We start from the raw sequence: 13,790 nt of genomic DNA on the forward strand, positions 1-13,790 counted from the left end.
AAATCGTATTATAAAAACAAGGATAACGGACAGGTGACTGTATTGTTTAATGAAATGTTCAAACTTTCAGTCTGTTGGATCATGGCTTCTTAACATTAATTTTAAATTCTTGACTCTCTTTACAGCATGGATGTTGAAGCATGTTTTGAATATATTGCTAACCCCACGGACTTCAATCAAAAAATAAGTAAGTAGTTACGAATGTTTATCTGCTTGTTATGAGTTTGTTTGCTTGCTTGCTTGCTTGTTTTTTAAGGCTATTTACTGTTCTGGAAGAACAAAACTGTGGTCAATAAAAGTTAACTGCAGAGGCAGGTATATAAATGCTGTAACATGCTCACACTGTGTCTGTCAGATCTAATATGTAATTCAGTACATGCTGACAGTACTAGCTGTTACTTGAGAGCTGTAGCCTGAGCTAACAGAAGTGTAGCAATCTGTAGAAATGTACTTAAGTCGTATTACTAAATTGCTTGGGTGAAAGCTAGATTTTTTTGACTGGTTCAAAGCCATGTAGTGTATGCCAACAAACACTCCCAGAGGAACTGTAAAGCCTATTCACACACCAGTATCCCTCCATAAAATAAAGTTTTAAAATCCTGTTTGATAAGTAGTATTTGCCTTTTGTCCAGGGACTTTTCCTACAAACTTACTACTTAGGGTGTTCCTCACATGAATGGTTCCTTGGAAGCAGCAATTGGAGTAAGGATTACTTGCATGTGTAAGGATTTGGACGCCTGTGCCATAAACTTATAAAAGTTTAAAAGACCAATTTCAGATGTTTTCTATTTTTTCTTAAGTGACCAAGATACTGCTTTTGTTGTACCATGGGAAGGTGTGGGGGTTGTGTGTGTGTGTGTGTTTGGGGGGAAATCTTACATGGAAGGGCTTTAAAAATTATTTGTTCTCCTGACCCCTCATCTCCAGTTTGTGTTTATTGGAGACAAGCAGCCAAATTCCCAAGGAACTGCTTGAGTACAGCACTCTAATGCTGACTACAGCACAGATCTAGCAAACACATGAGTAACTTTATGCTCATTAGAAGCCCTGTTGACTTCAGTGACTATACATACCTAAGCATAAGTGTTTACAAGATTAGAGACTATCATATCTGCTGCTTGGCCAGGCCCTGTAATATTAAGTCAGCTCTGTGGGTACAGGGTGGATTAAAACTGAGCAGGGTCTATACGTACCAAAACCAGATGTGGCTAGAAGGGCACTGACCTGCATGGTTGGCTTAGATACCACAGTCTCTATATAAATACCTAACAGTGGATGCTGTTGTCTCATCCAGTCAGGTGCTGGTGGGACACATAAGGGAAAAAGAGAAAGTTTATGTGGGGCCTTCACAATGTTTTGTGTTCCAGCCTTGCCTCTGCTGGCTGTGCAGTGTAATTACCATTCGTATTGTCACAGCAGTGTGCACGTGAGGGACGTTGGTACACTGAACAGGAAACTTTTCTTTAAAAAAAAAAAAAAGCCTATTAATTGTGAAAGCTCCTTTTGGACATGTGCAGGGAAAGAGAAGTTGGCTGTCAAATGGGAAAAGGACAAAGCAGGCAGATAATTAATGTTATGCTTCAAAGATGGCTTTGCAAACAAAGGAGAATTGTTAATAAGCCCAGTACTGGACAGTGCATAGTTCTCCTGGCTAATATGACAAGCCCACAACTCATACATTAGCATTCTTAGTGCTATAATATTTCCTAATTGTAGTTCTGTATTTTCCTTTTATTTTTGATCTAGAACTTAACTATACGTTTGAAGCAGAAAATGACAGGAGGCGGTTAGGCCTGCCGTCTCGAGTTCAGTTTTCTAAGCATCCGTCTGATCAGTTGATTGGAAGTATAACTCTAGGAGGACGGAATAGAAAAGAATGTGTGAAAACCTCTCTTGTGATGCAGGTAAAGTGATGGGAGAGTATTTTATTTTTGATTTATATTCAATAGAAAAACTTCTATCCTGGGCACCAGGTACCTTTTGACATAACTTAAAGTATGACATACAAGATAAAGCCAGCTCCACCTTCTTTCTTCAATTCTCTTCCCCCCGCCCCCATCAGAAGAAACAAAATCAAACTCAAACTGACCCTGATTCTCTCACAATTGCCATCTCCTACCTCCCCAAAAGCCTGAATTAAAACATATGAGCTGGGTAGTGTGCCCTGAAGATTAACAGACTCAGGCTTTCAGAACAAAGGAGAGGAAGTAACTTCCAAAACTGAGGACCCTCATGGAAGACCTGTACACAAGAACAATGGCTGCTCCTAGGGGAATTCTGCACCAAAATAAATAAATAAATAAATAAAAAAATCCGTGCATGGTATTTTAAAATTCTGCATATTTTATTTGTCAAAATAACACAATATAATCATGCCAGTTTCAATTATTTTGGTAATTTATTTCAAAATACCTGTCAGCAAGTATGTCTGTAACTATACAGACCAAAAAAAAAAAAAAAAAAAAAATTCAGGAAACTTTTTGACAAATAGACTCCTTACTAAGTACATTAATACATAACTTTGAGTAATAATTCATGTAAAGTACAATACAGAAACATATTTCCTGCACCCCTCAGAAGCAGAGCGAAGGCTTTGGGGAGCCAGGGGTAACAGAGGAGCTGTGGGAGAGAGGAACCTTGAGGGTTGTGTGTGGGTGGGAGAAGTATGAAACAAGTTTATTTGGGGAGAAGGGATTGTAATGGAATTGGGGAGCCTCCCTCATGCAGACCCTGTCAGACCTCTAGCCTCTCCCATTCAGTCAAGCCCATCTGCCCCCATCCCCTGCAGCCCCGCCTCTCCCTGTCTCCATATGGCCCTGCAGCTCCCCTTCCATTCAGCCCCTGGCTCAGTGCTGTCATTCCACTGGCTCCTGAGCCAGCTCCCCAGTCTGTCCCTCCCACTAGCCCTTCTGAACCCCAGTCTGTGATCTCCCAGCAGCCCCATGTGCCCCCTTCTGTCCCTCCCGTGTCTCCTCATGTGGCCCCCCTGTGAGGAATCAACCTTTCAGCCACTGGCTGGCTGTTGTCTCTTCTGGTGCCACAGCTGCCCCTGGTGAGTAAAAGGCGTAATTGCAGCGCCTCTCCAGCAGAATCTATATCCGGGGTTGGCAACCTTTCAGAAGTGGTGTGCCGAGTCTTCATTTCTTCACTCTAATTTAAGGTTTCTTTCTATAAGTCTATAATATAGAACTAAACTATTGTAGGTAAAGTAAATAAGGTTTTTAAAATGTTTTAAGAAGCTTCATTTAAAATTAAATTAAAATGCAGATCTTATCAGTTTAGTGTGATCCTTGCTCTTGCTTTTCCTTGCTGAGTTTTCAATGTCTGGCACGTATTTGGATACTATAAGCTGCACACAGGCTTCTGAGTGATCAGTTGTTAACCGGCTCTGAGAGGGACAGAGGACAGATTTCATGTGTGAAAATACCTGTTCACACAAGTATGTGGATCCAAAAGCACTGCAAATGCAATTTTCTTCAAACACTTAAATTTCACTGGCAGGGACGTCCAGCAGGTCAGAATAGAGGCCCCATGATCTCTCTCGGTAGCTTCAAGTGCACTCCACAGATCTTCAAACTTTGATGCCCACAATTCTGAGCTTTTTAACTGAATGAGCTGCATTTTGAAATCTTCAACACCCATTCACTGAAATACAGACAAATCCAAGTCACTTTCGTTGAACTTTTCAGGTTTAATTAGAAAAGAAAGGATTGGGCCAAATCGCTGGAAATCTTGAAATCTGTCAGAAAATTCTGATTCCAGTTCTTGCACATACATTCTAATCTCAGCGTCAAACACGGTGCGCCGTTCCACGTGGCATGATAGTGATGTAAGCAGCAAATCAGGACTTAAAAATATCCCAGTACAGTGACGCTGGAACAATTTTTAAGGTGGGGGTGCTGAGCTGCGCCCCCTCTTGCCAGTCTGCACCCCTCACTGCCCCAGGCTGGTGCCAGTGGGTTACAGTGGGGGTGGCTGCAGAGCCCCAGGCCGGCAGCTGGGACCCCAGGCCGGCAGCGGAGCCCCTGGGACCAGTGGCAGAGATTGGCAGCAGGCTGAGCAGGGCTGGCGGACGGAACCCCAGCTGGCAGGGGGCCAGTGGCCGGTACCCCAGGCCAGCAGCGGAGCCCCTGGGACTGGTGGCCAGGACCTGGGCAGTGTGAGTGCCACTGAAAATCAGCTCACGTGCCACTTTTGGCATGCATGCCATTGGTTGCCTACCCCTGATCTATATTCTGTGAAGGAAAAAAAAATAAAATCTGTGGAGACCATGAATTCTTTATGTATGCAGCAGCACAGAATTCCCCCAAAACTAAACAGCCTTGGGCATTTAATGCGGTTTTTAGTGGATAGAAAAAGGATTGTTATGGAGGACTTTGTCCGTTATAAATTTATTTTCCTGGAGGACTCTACCATGGGGCTGAGTGTGAGGGGCAGGAAAATGATTTTTGAACTCCATGCCTAGTCTGCTACCAAGCAACAGCCTTGGAGATGTCACTGTTGCAAGCCGATTTTTGCTTCACTTTTCCTTCCACAATTGAATGAACCCTTTACAGTTGTGGTTTTCAACCTGTGGTCTGCAGACCCCTGGTGAACTGCAGACTATGTCTAAGGGGTCCGCGAAAGGTTGCCATTATCATAGAACGGTGGTTTTCAACCTGTGGTCTGTGGATTCCTGGGAGTCCGCATACTATGCCTAAGATTTCCAAAGGGGTCTGTACCTCCATTTGAAATATTTTAGGGGTTTGCAAATGAAAAAAGGTTAAAAACCACAGCTCTATAGGAAGGGGGGAAGTATGTCCACTGTTTCCTCTTCTAGTGGATGGTTATATGATGCTTAATTCTGTGTTCCCAGATGTTATTCCTAGTGATCATTACCTGTGAGAGAGATCATTAGTAAACAATGAGCCCTGGGGTTCAGCTGGCCCTTACCAGCATGTCTGTTATGTTAATGTTCTTTAAGTCAATGCATATAATGAATACATTCAGTTTTTTCCCTTGAGAAACATAGCGAAAGAATCTTGCTTGCACTCTAAACAAAATAGAATATATATTTAGTTACCAAATCTAGTGGGATTTTTTTTACACTGTATTACTAAATATGCTATTTCTAATGTTTAATAGGAAAATATCAAAGATAAACTACGTCCCATTCCTGTATCAGTTGGTGTTAAAATCAGCGGTTCAGAATCTAGTTCACCATCAAAGAGAAGACAAGGAAGATCACTTCCAGATCTTGTTCCAATTCTAAATTCAAATGAACCAGAAACAGTGAGCTCAGAAGTAAGTCTCTTCTTGAATAGATCTTTGGAAGATGATGCAATGTGGACTGTTAAGCCACCAAAACACAAAGTTTGTATGACAGAAGAGTGGAGGTTGGGTTATTTGCATAGGTAATTAGTTCCAGTATGGTCTTCAATATTCAACTCCAATTCGGGGGGGGAGAGAGAGAGAGAGAGAGACACTGTGTGTGTGTGTGTGTGTGCACGGCACATGCACTTGTATCAGAAGTCACTGAATTAAAGGCTGTAAAGAACTAAGCTATGACCAAAGAGAAGTAAGTGAGGAGGCACATGATATACAATTAATTTATAACCTCAGCTGTGGGATTATATGGGCTCTCATCACTTGTGGTAGCAGAAATTTAAAACGTGCTCCTGCATCCTCCTAAAACAGAAGTGAAGATGGCACAGCTGGTTAACACACTAACTTTGCACCCCAGAAGATTCAGGTTGAAATTTAGCTTTGGTCACAAGTGAAAATTAATTGAGTTGTGTCATCCTTGTGAATGCATGTCCTACATCACACGAGCACTATGCAATTGTTTGCAGGGTCAGGGTGCCCTGGAACTTGGGATATGTCTACACTTCAAGCCAGGGCTGTAGTCCCCAGCTTGAGGAGACATACTTGTTTGCTCAACTCCCATTAAAGTAATGAGCAGGAGAGGCACATATCACTTTGAAACAGTGGGCCCCAAACTGGCCTAATTTTTGTATTTCCACGACATGATGCTTTCACTTAGCAGCAACAGCATACATTTCCAGCAAAGCAATAGTGTCCCCATCTCCTTATAGCTGAAAAGGTGAAGTCAGACTAGGACCTTGTCTGCGCAAAGAAGGGTCTATGAAGTGTCTATGGATCTGAACTAACTGTAGCATATGTCAGCAACTATGTTTTGTTTTTTGAACATAGATTTTAGTATTGTTGTATGTCCTAAAATAAACTGACTTTTGGCTTTTGTATAGGTGCAGTTCTTAAAAGAAGGATGTGGAGAAGACAACATATGTAATAGCAGCCTAAAACTTCAATACAGATTCTGTACCAGAGAAGGAAATGAAGACAGATTTGCTTATTTACCAATGTAAGACTTAATTTATACATTCGCAAAAATTACTGCACTTGGGTGGATGTTTGGAAGGGATGTTTTTTTCCCTAACGTGTGAGACTTGTTATATTTTGTTTCCATAGTGAGAACAATGTTCCGGTGCTTGTCCTCAAAGATCAGAGGGATATTGCTCTAGAAATAACTGTGACAAATAATCCATCAGATCCAAAAAATCTCCAAAAAGATGGTGAAGATGCCCATGAAGCTAAACTAGTTGCAACTTTTCCAGCTAGCTTGACCTACTCTGCTTTCAGAGAGCTGAGGGCTTATCCTGTAAGTAATCCAGAAAACCAGAACAAAGGTATATTACATATATTTAAATACTTACTGTGTTTTGACTTCTGCACATCTTTAATTCAGGAAAAACAATTAACTTGTGGTGCCAATCAAAATGGTTCTCAAGCAGAGTGTGAACTTGGAAATCCTTTCAAGAGAAATTCCAATGTGAGTGGCTTGTTTTTTTCTTTTTTTAATTAAAGTTGGGCCTAATATATAAAGTTAGATTCTGGACCTAGTCCTGAAGTTTCCCTAAGTTCAAGGGTGTTTGTCTTGGGGTTTGATTTGGGGCCTATCCTTGTTTTCAACATTTCAGAATTCTGACGTATTTTTTTTCATATAAAACAAAGTTTGTGCTCACAAAAATATATTCACCTAACATCACATTGTGTGGATTTTTTTCTTGTTTAGGTAACCTTTTATCTGATTTTAAGTACAACTAAAGTTAATGTTGACACAACTCATTTGGATGTTAATCTGAAGTTGGAAACGTAAGATTTTTCTGTTTTTACCTTTTCTCTTGGTGTTTTCCCATATACTTGTAAACATTAAGGAATGGCTTCAATTTGTTTTGTAAAGGCAATTTTATTGTAATGTGAAAACTGTTAAAATTTAAAATAAACACTGCCATTTCCTTTTCATTATAGAACAAGCAATCAAGTTAATTTGGCTCCAATTACTGCTACTGCTAAAGTGGTTATTGAATTGCTTTTGTCACTCACTGGGTAAGTGTTTATAGTTAGCATAACAAATCAATGTGAGAATGAACCCTTTGCTGCAACCCGTACTAAAATATGATCTGTTTTTTGTTTTTTTTTTTAATTGAACAGAGTTGCTAAGCCTTCCCAGGTGTACTTTGGAGGTAACGTAATCGGTGAGAGTGCTATGAAATCTGAAGATGATGTTGGAAACATAATAGAATATGAATTCAGAGTGAGTTGATCTAGATTATTAAAAAATCATGATTGATTTTTTTTCTGACACTTATGTTAATATTTTAAAATCTGGCTGATTCGAAGATGGCTGCCCTAGCACCCGAATCACCACCATTAACCACCTCCTCCTCACTTCCACAACACACAACCTGACTGGCCCATCAAGACTGGGGCTTCCTCCAGCCTTGAAAGTTTAGGTTCACACTTCCAAAAAGCATCTTCCATTTGTTTGTGTGCAGTCCCCTGCACCTACAATTTTCCAGCATAAGCATCCATGCCTACAGGTAACAAAACTTACATACACAAAACCCATCAATGGTATGCCCAGCGTTAGTGCTCAGAAAGTGTGTGCAGATATTTGTGCACGTAAAGCCGAGCGTCCACAAACTAGCTGTGTTGCAGCCCTTTTTGAAAATATGGCCCTGTGAGCTCACTCTCTTGGCCTTCTGCCTTTTAATGACTAAGACAAGGATCTCAAATCCATGGATCTCAAATGGTCTGCAGGTTCCTGAATGCTCTCCAGTGTTGGGAATGTAAATTTTTGCTCCATGTATTTCCCTCCATCCACGCTTTTGTGCTCCACACTTGCTCAGTGTAGCCCATTCCTTTTTCTCAAAACTGGCTGCTCTTGCACCAGAACCACCCCTTTGTACCCCACCTTCCAAAACACATCCTGACTGGCTGTAGTGTGTTTTTGAAGCTGGAATCCTGGCCTCCTCTCCTCATGCCCCCAGTGGACACATGACAGGGTTGTTAATTTGTGCATTCATGGTCTCCGTCAGAGGGCTGGAGAGAGGGGCTTGAGGGGAAGGGAAAGGAGCATGTCTCAAGTTCAGGAGCACTTAGATCCGTTTTCTTTATCATTTGTGTCCCTGCCTTGGGCTCCTGAAGACTTCCTTCTGCAGCTCTCTTTAAATATAGCTGATTCAGTAATGCAGTCTACTTGGTGTGGTTTGTAGTTTCTGTGGCTCAGTGATGACAAAGCTCTAGATATTGCAGCATTGCTCTGACTCAAAAAACAACTATCGTACTGCTGGAGCAAAATGGACAGAAGTGTAATTCTGTGGCACCAGATGTTCCCTTATAGTTGTAATCCTCCTGCTTGTCTATAACTGAGCACGTTTTTGCTACCGCCAGAACATTCTGGCTCCTGTTGCTGTCCTACAGGAGAATAGATCCTACTTACGTTTTCAGAGACTACTGGGCCAGGGAGCAGACATTCCAATTGTTCCTGCACTGGAAAACATTTTAACACTAAATATGGCTGCTATCAGCCAGGCCAGCCACAGGCTTTATATATGCTTTATGCTTACTTTTTCACCTTTTGTATTCTGTTCAGATCTCATCGACTAAGTCTTGCATCTACTCTAGTTTTATTTTTATCAATAGAACTTTTAAACAAAACTTAGCAAATCTAGTTTCTCCTGATTTTTGTTGTACAGTATTGTCTACTAGATCATCCAGAACGTTATGCTGTGATAATGTCTATAATTAGGAAGGTTTGCTACCTTTTATTTCCAATCAAAAGTTGTTTGGCAAATCCCAAATGCATGGTATCTTCGGAATTTGTGTTTTTCCTGTGATTTTTTTTTTTAATACCAGAAAAACCCTTCTTCAACAAGTGTCAGTGCAGATCTGTAGCTGTAAATTGTAGTTTATAAGAGAATCTGTCGATTTTTGTATTCCTAACAGATAACTAACTTGGGTAGACCACTTAAAACATTTGGCACAGCTTCCTTGGACATCCAGTGGCCAAAAGAAATCAGCAGTGGCAAATGGCTACTTTATTTGATGAAAGTAGACTCCAAAGAATTGGGGAAAATCCCTTGTGAACCTCAAAATGAAATAAACTCTTTGGGACTTGAGGTATGTTAATGTACTTTCCACCTGTTTATAAGCAAGGTCACATAACATTAAAGCGCAACTGGGAGTGTGTTAGTAGGATACTGGTGCCTGCCTTGGAATGAGCTTTGTATCTTCAATGACTCAAGAAGTGCATCAATCTCCTATGCTAATATACATCCTGCCATAGCTATTAGACTATGGCTCCTTCATTTTACATTTAAAAGCAAAGCCATTTTAAAACCTAATTTATATTTTTAATAAAGCAATGACCCTTTCCATGATGGAAAAACAGTTCATGGTGAAGAGATAAGGAAAACAGGGCAACTATTTATACCTTTTTAAAACATTTTTTTTTAAAGCCAGCTTAGATTGCTTGAACCTCTTCATTTTTCTTCAATCTCTTCATTGCAGATGATACTAAACTGGGAGGAGTGGTAGATACGCTGGAGGGGAGGGATAGGATACAGAAGGACCTAGACAAATTGGAGGATTGGGCCAAAAGAAATCTGATGAGGTTCAATAAGGATAAGTGCAGGGTCCTGCACTTAGGATGGAAGAATCCAATGCACCGCTACAGACTAGGGACCGAATGGCTAGGCAGCAGTTCTGCGGAAAAGGACCTAGGGGTGACAGTGGACGAGAAGCTGGATATGAGTCAACAGTGTGCCCTTGTTGCCAAGAAGGCCAATGGCATTTTGGGATGTATAAGTAGGGGCATAGCCAGCAGATCGAGGGATGTGATCGTTCCCCTCTATTCGACACTGGTGAGGCCTCATCTGGAGTACTGTGTCCAGTTTTGGGCCCCACACTACAAGAAGGATGTGGATAAATTGGAGAGAGTCCAGCGAAGGGCAACAAAAATGATTAGGGGTCTAGAGCACATGACTTATGAGGAGAGGCTGAGGGAGCTGGGATTGTTTAGTCTGCGGAAGAGAAGAATGAGGGGGGATTTGATAGCTGCTTTCAACTACCTGAAAGGGGGTTCCAAAGAGGATGGCTCTAGACTGTTCTCAATGGTAGCAGATGACAGAACGAGGAGTAATGGTCTCAAGTTGCAATGGGGGAGGTTTAGATTGGATATTAGGAAAAACTTTTTCACTAAGAGGGTGGTGAAACACTGGAATGCGTTACCTAGGGAGGTGGTAGAATCTCCTTCCTTAGAGGTTTTTAAGGTCAGGCTTGACAAAGCCCTGGCTGGGATGATTTAACTGGGAATTGGTCCTGCTTCGAGCAGGGGGTTGGACTAGATGACCTTCTGGGGTCCCTTCCAACCCTGATATTCTATGATTCTATGATTCTATGATTTTCTTGTTCCTCATAAACTTAATTGACCCTTTGCCAGCAGCCAGTTTGTGTGTCTCCTTCAGCTGAAAATTAAAGTGCCAAGCCTGCAGCCCCCCTGACAAAATTCGTCTTGCCTTCAGAGGAGATTTAGGGTTGGTACCGAAGTTAGATTTTCTAAGAGGGCCACAAAGTGTTGCCTGAAAGAGCTGGGATCCTGAAGGAAGGGAAGTTTTTGAAACTGCTAGACTCTGTTCTCAGCCTGCCCTTCTCTACTCTCTACCATCTTTTCACCCTCTCCAATAGCAAGCTTCAACTGAAGAACTGCCCAACTGCTCCTTAAACTCCAAGTATTGTTGCCAGGCTGTAGGAGAAGCCAGTGAGGAGAGCCAGGATCAGTGCTTTAAAGAGCAACAGCCATGTACCCTCTCAGCTCAGATGCAGTGTTCAGCAGAAGTAGAGAAGGGTCTGGGCTTCTTTTAACTTCAAAGTGTACAGAGGAGAAAATAGGCAAGGAAGAGTGGGGAATGGATGGTTTGATATCTGTGGAACTACTCACTTTCTTAAAGTTTTATAAATGTACAAAATGGAAAAGATTCCCCCTCCCTCCTTGTCTGAAAATTACTAAAACAGACAAGAAAATCACACAAGTTTATGGGATTTCTTTAACTAGAAAATGCTTTTTCTTTGTTCTGTAATTTATTAATAGACTTCACTTAACCCACTGTTTGCTTTAAAAGAGCTTTCAACTGAATGGGTAAACACGGACAAACTAAGTGTCTGTTTTTATGCTAACACACTAAAATAATTTTTACTGAAATTTGGCATTATTTACCCAAGAACAAAGGGTAGACAATAATAAACATCCGTCCAAATCCTGTGAGCCCTTTGCACACATTGCTTGCATTGAATTCTGTGAGAGTTCCACGTGGAGGAAATTGCAGGACTAAGTCCATTTTTTTTTTTTTAAAGTGGATATAAACCACAACTAAAAGGACTTTTAAAGCTAGGTATGTAAATAATCTCTTCACCATCCGAGTATAATTGGATGCATAATGCATGCTTTGTTTTGTACATGTAATGTACTTCTAAAGTGTGTGCGCCAAATTCTGTCCTCACTGATATCCTTGCAATCCCAATTATTTCAAACTGATTACATGTGTAATGGGTATAACTGAGAGCAGAATTTGTCTAAGGGACAGATTGTGCATGTCTTTCCTTTTTAAATGCACTACCTGACTTGCCAAAAAAATATTAAATTCATATGCTTCTACTAAACAACGTGAATTCTCTAAGTGTTTTGTAAAAACTTGTAAGTTTCCCATTGAAACCTAATTAGTAACTCTGGGAGTGTGCAACACTTATTGTACATACTCAGTGAACAAATTTAACAGGAGCGTACCTGCCTACTTTGGAATATATGCAGTGTTTTTCTTGTGTGTTGGACCATGGATATTAGAAAGACTAGGTGGGTGGGGTAATATCTTTCATTGGACCAACTTAAGGAAAAAAACTATTCTAATGAGCATAGTAGGAATAGCACATACTCACTCACTTGTTGGTTAAAAAATGAAATGGCTTTGAAGCTGAGTGCAAGTGAAACACTTTGCCTCACTGCTCTCCATTTTTGTTTAGATCACTTTAAGTTACAGCTTAAATCCTAGTAATTGCTGTGATAGCAGCATTCAGTGCTAGCAGGAATGCATAGAAATACTGTCTGTGGCAGCCGCGCTCAGATATGGAATCCTGGTGGTCATGCAGCAGACGCATACATTTGCCTTGTGTGACACCTGCATTAGCCCTATTGTCGTCATGTTCTTCTTTCATCTCCATATTTTTACTTGGAGGGTCAGGTTTAGGGAATACGTTTGTGATGCAACCAATTAATGGAGGAATGAATGTTTTACACTGGGGCGAAACAGCTTCAGATTTGTCTGTATTTATTCCTAGGACTGCTTCTTGAAACTGAAGCTCTGTTCAAGTCTAAAAAAGGAAAACTTGTTTTTACCTGAGCTATGTTTACAGTATATAAATAATTGAAAACGGGATTATATTATGGGAACTGCAACTGACACTAAACATGCCTGACTTTTGGCCAAAACCACTACCCTTTAGTACTTGAATTGCTTTTTAACATCTCCCAAGAAACTAAATATTTAAATGCCCAATATTCAAAGTCTTTTCCACATTTCTGTTCTGCCTAATAATCCATTTCATATAATTCTTTGTTTTAAAGGAGTCCCACAGGTCAAGAAGGAAACGTGAAGTTGCAGAGAAGCAGACTAATGATGGCAAAAAAATGTCTCTATTTTCAGAAAGAAAATATAAGACCCTGGTAAGCATTTCCATAGCAAAACAACAATTTCTCTTCAATCCCTTTACCTTCCCTTCACTCCTACAGAACCTTTTTAGGTTTAGCCAAGTGAAGGAAGGCATTTTGTTGTATAGATATTCTGTTTGACTTTTATAACTTGTTTTTTAATATTATTCTCTCCTAAATCTGGTATATTGGGATAATTTCCAGACTGCTGTAAAAGAACAATTGAGTACATCTCTCTAGAATTAACTAGCAATGTATCTAGGTAAGCATTTAGCTTTCAGAAATGGACTTTAAAAGGGAGCAGGATAACTAATAAGAACAAAGTAAAAGAAATCATTCACAGACTGATTCCTACATTCTAACAGATATTAGGATGCATACTGTCAACCAATCTTATCGTTGAAATTAATAACAGTTTTGCCATTGATTTCAGCAAGCCAAGGATTGGTCCTTCTAAAGGGACCACACCTTTAAGTCTACTTAAGACATACATCCTCCTGTTCCTTTGAAAAATTACAAGACGGGTTAAAATAGTTGTAGCAAATATTTTTCTGTAAAGTGTGACTTTTGAAGTGTGTCTATATGTATATTTATTTAAATTACAGGACTGTAATGAGAGTGCACGCTGTGTGAATATAAAATGTCCCTTGCAAGGCTTGGACAGAAGGGCAATGGTTGTATTGCGTTCAAGATTGTGGAACAGTACTTTCCTAGAGGTATGTTCTATTGCTATTCTTGAGGCATTTGC

General features: G+C 40.5%; 1 protein-coding gene and 1 long non-coding RNA gene across 7 annotated transcripts in view; one reads left to right on the plus strand and one right to left on the minus strand.

The window, feature by feature from the left end:
* ITGA6 (integrin subunit alpha 6) overlaps positions 1–13,790 on the plus strand; it is a 62,961-nt gene that overhangs the window by 38,733 nt on the left and 10,438 nt on the right. For all 6 annotated transcript variants that reach the window (XM_074967591.1, XM_074967592.1, XM_074967594.1 and 3 more), the window contains 12 exons: positions 126–187; positions 1,747–1,904; positions 5,125–5,283; positions 6,246–6,361; positions 6,469–6,658; positions 6,746–6,829; positions 7,073–7,152; positions 7,309–7,386; positions 7,492–7,594; positions 9,289–9,462; positions 12,959–13,057; positions 13,648–13,758. In XM_074967591.1, coding sequence (XP_074823692.1) covers positions 126–187; positions 1,747–1,904; positions 5,125–5,283; positions 6,246–6,361; positions 6,469–6,658; positions 6,746–6,829; positions 7,073–7,152; positions 7,309–7,386; positions 7,492–7,594; positions 9,289–9,462; positions 12,959–13,057; positions 13,648–13,758 — 1,414 coding nt within the window. The remainder of the gene's footprint in view (positions 1–125; positions 188–1,746; positions 1,905–5,124; positions 5,284–6,245; positions 6,362–6,468; positions 6,659–6,745; positions 6,830–7,072; positions 7,153–7,308; positions 7,387–7,491; positions 7,595–9,288; positions 9,463–12,958; positions 13,058–13,647; positions 13,759–13,790) is intronic.
* The window catches only part of LOC141995982 (uncharacterized), a 33,457-nt gene continuing 22,596 nt past the window's right edge, over positions 2,930–13,790 (minus strand). The window contains exon 3 of the long non-coding RNA XR_012641453.1: positions 2,930–3,645. This is a non-coding gene — a long non-coding RNA (uncharacterized LOC141995982). The remainder of the gene's footprint in view (positions 3,646–13,790) is intronic.

This window comes from Natator depressus, chromosome 11 (assembly GCF_965152275.1).
Source record: "Natator depressus isolate rNatDep1 chromosome 11, rNatDep2.hap1, whole genome shotgun sequence".
In the NCBI taxonomy this organism is placed as follows: Eukaryota; Metazoa; Chordata; order Testudines; family Cheloniidae; genus Natator; species Natator depressus.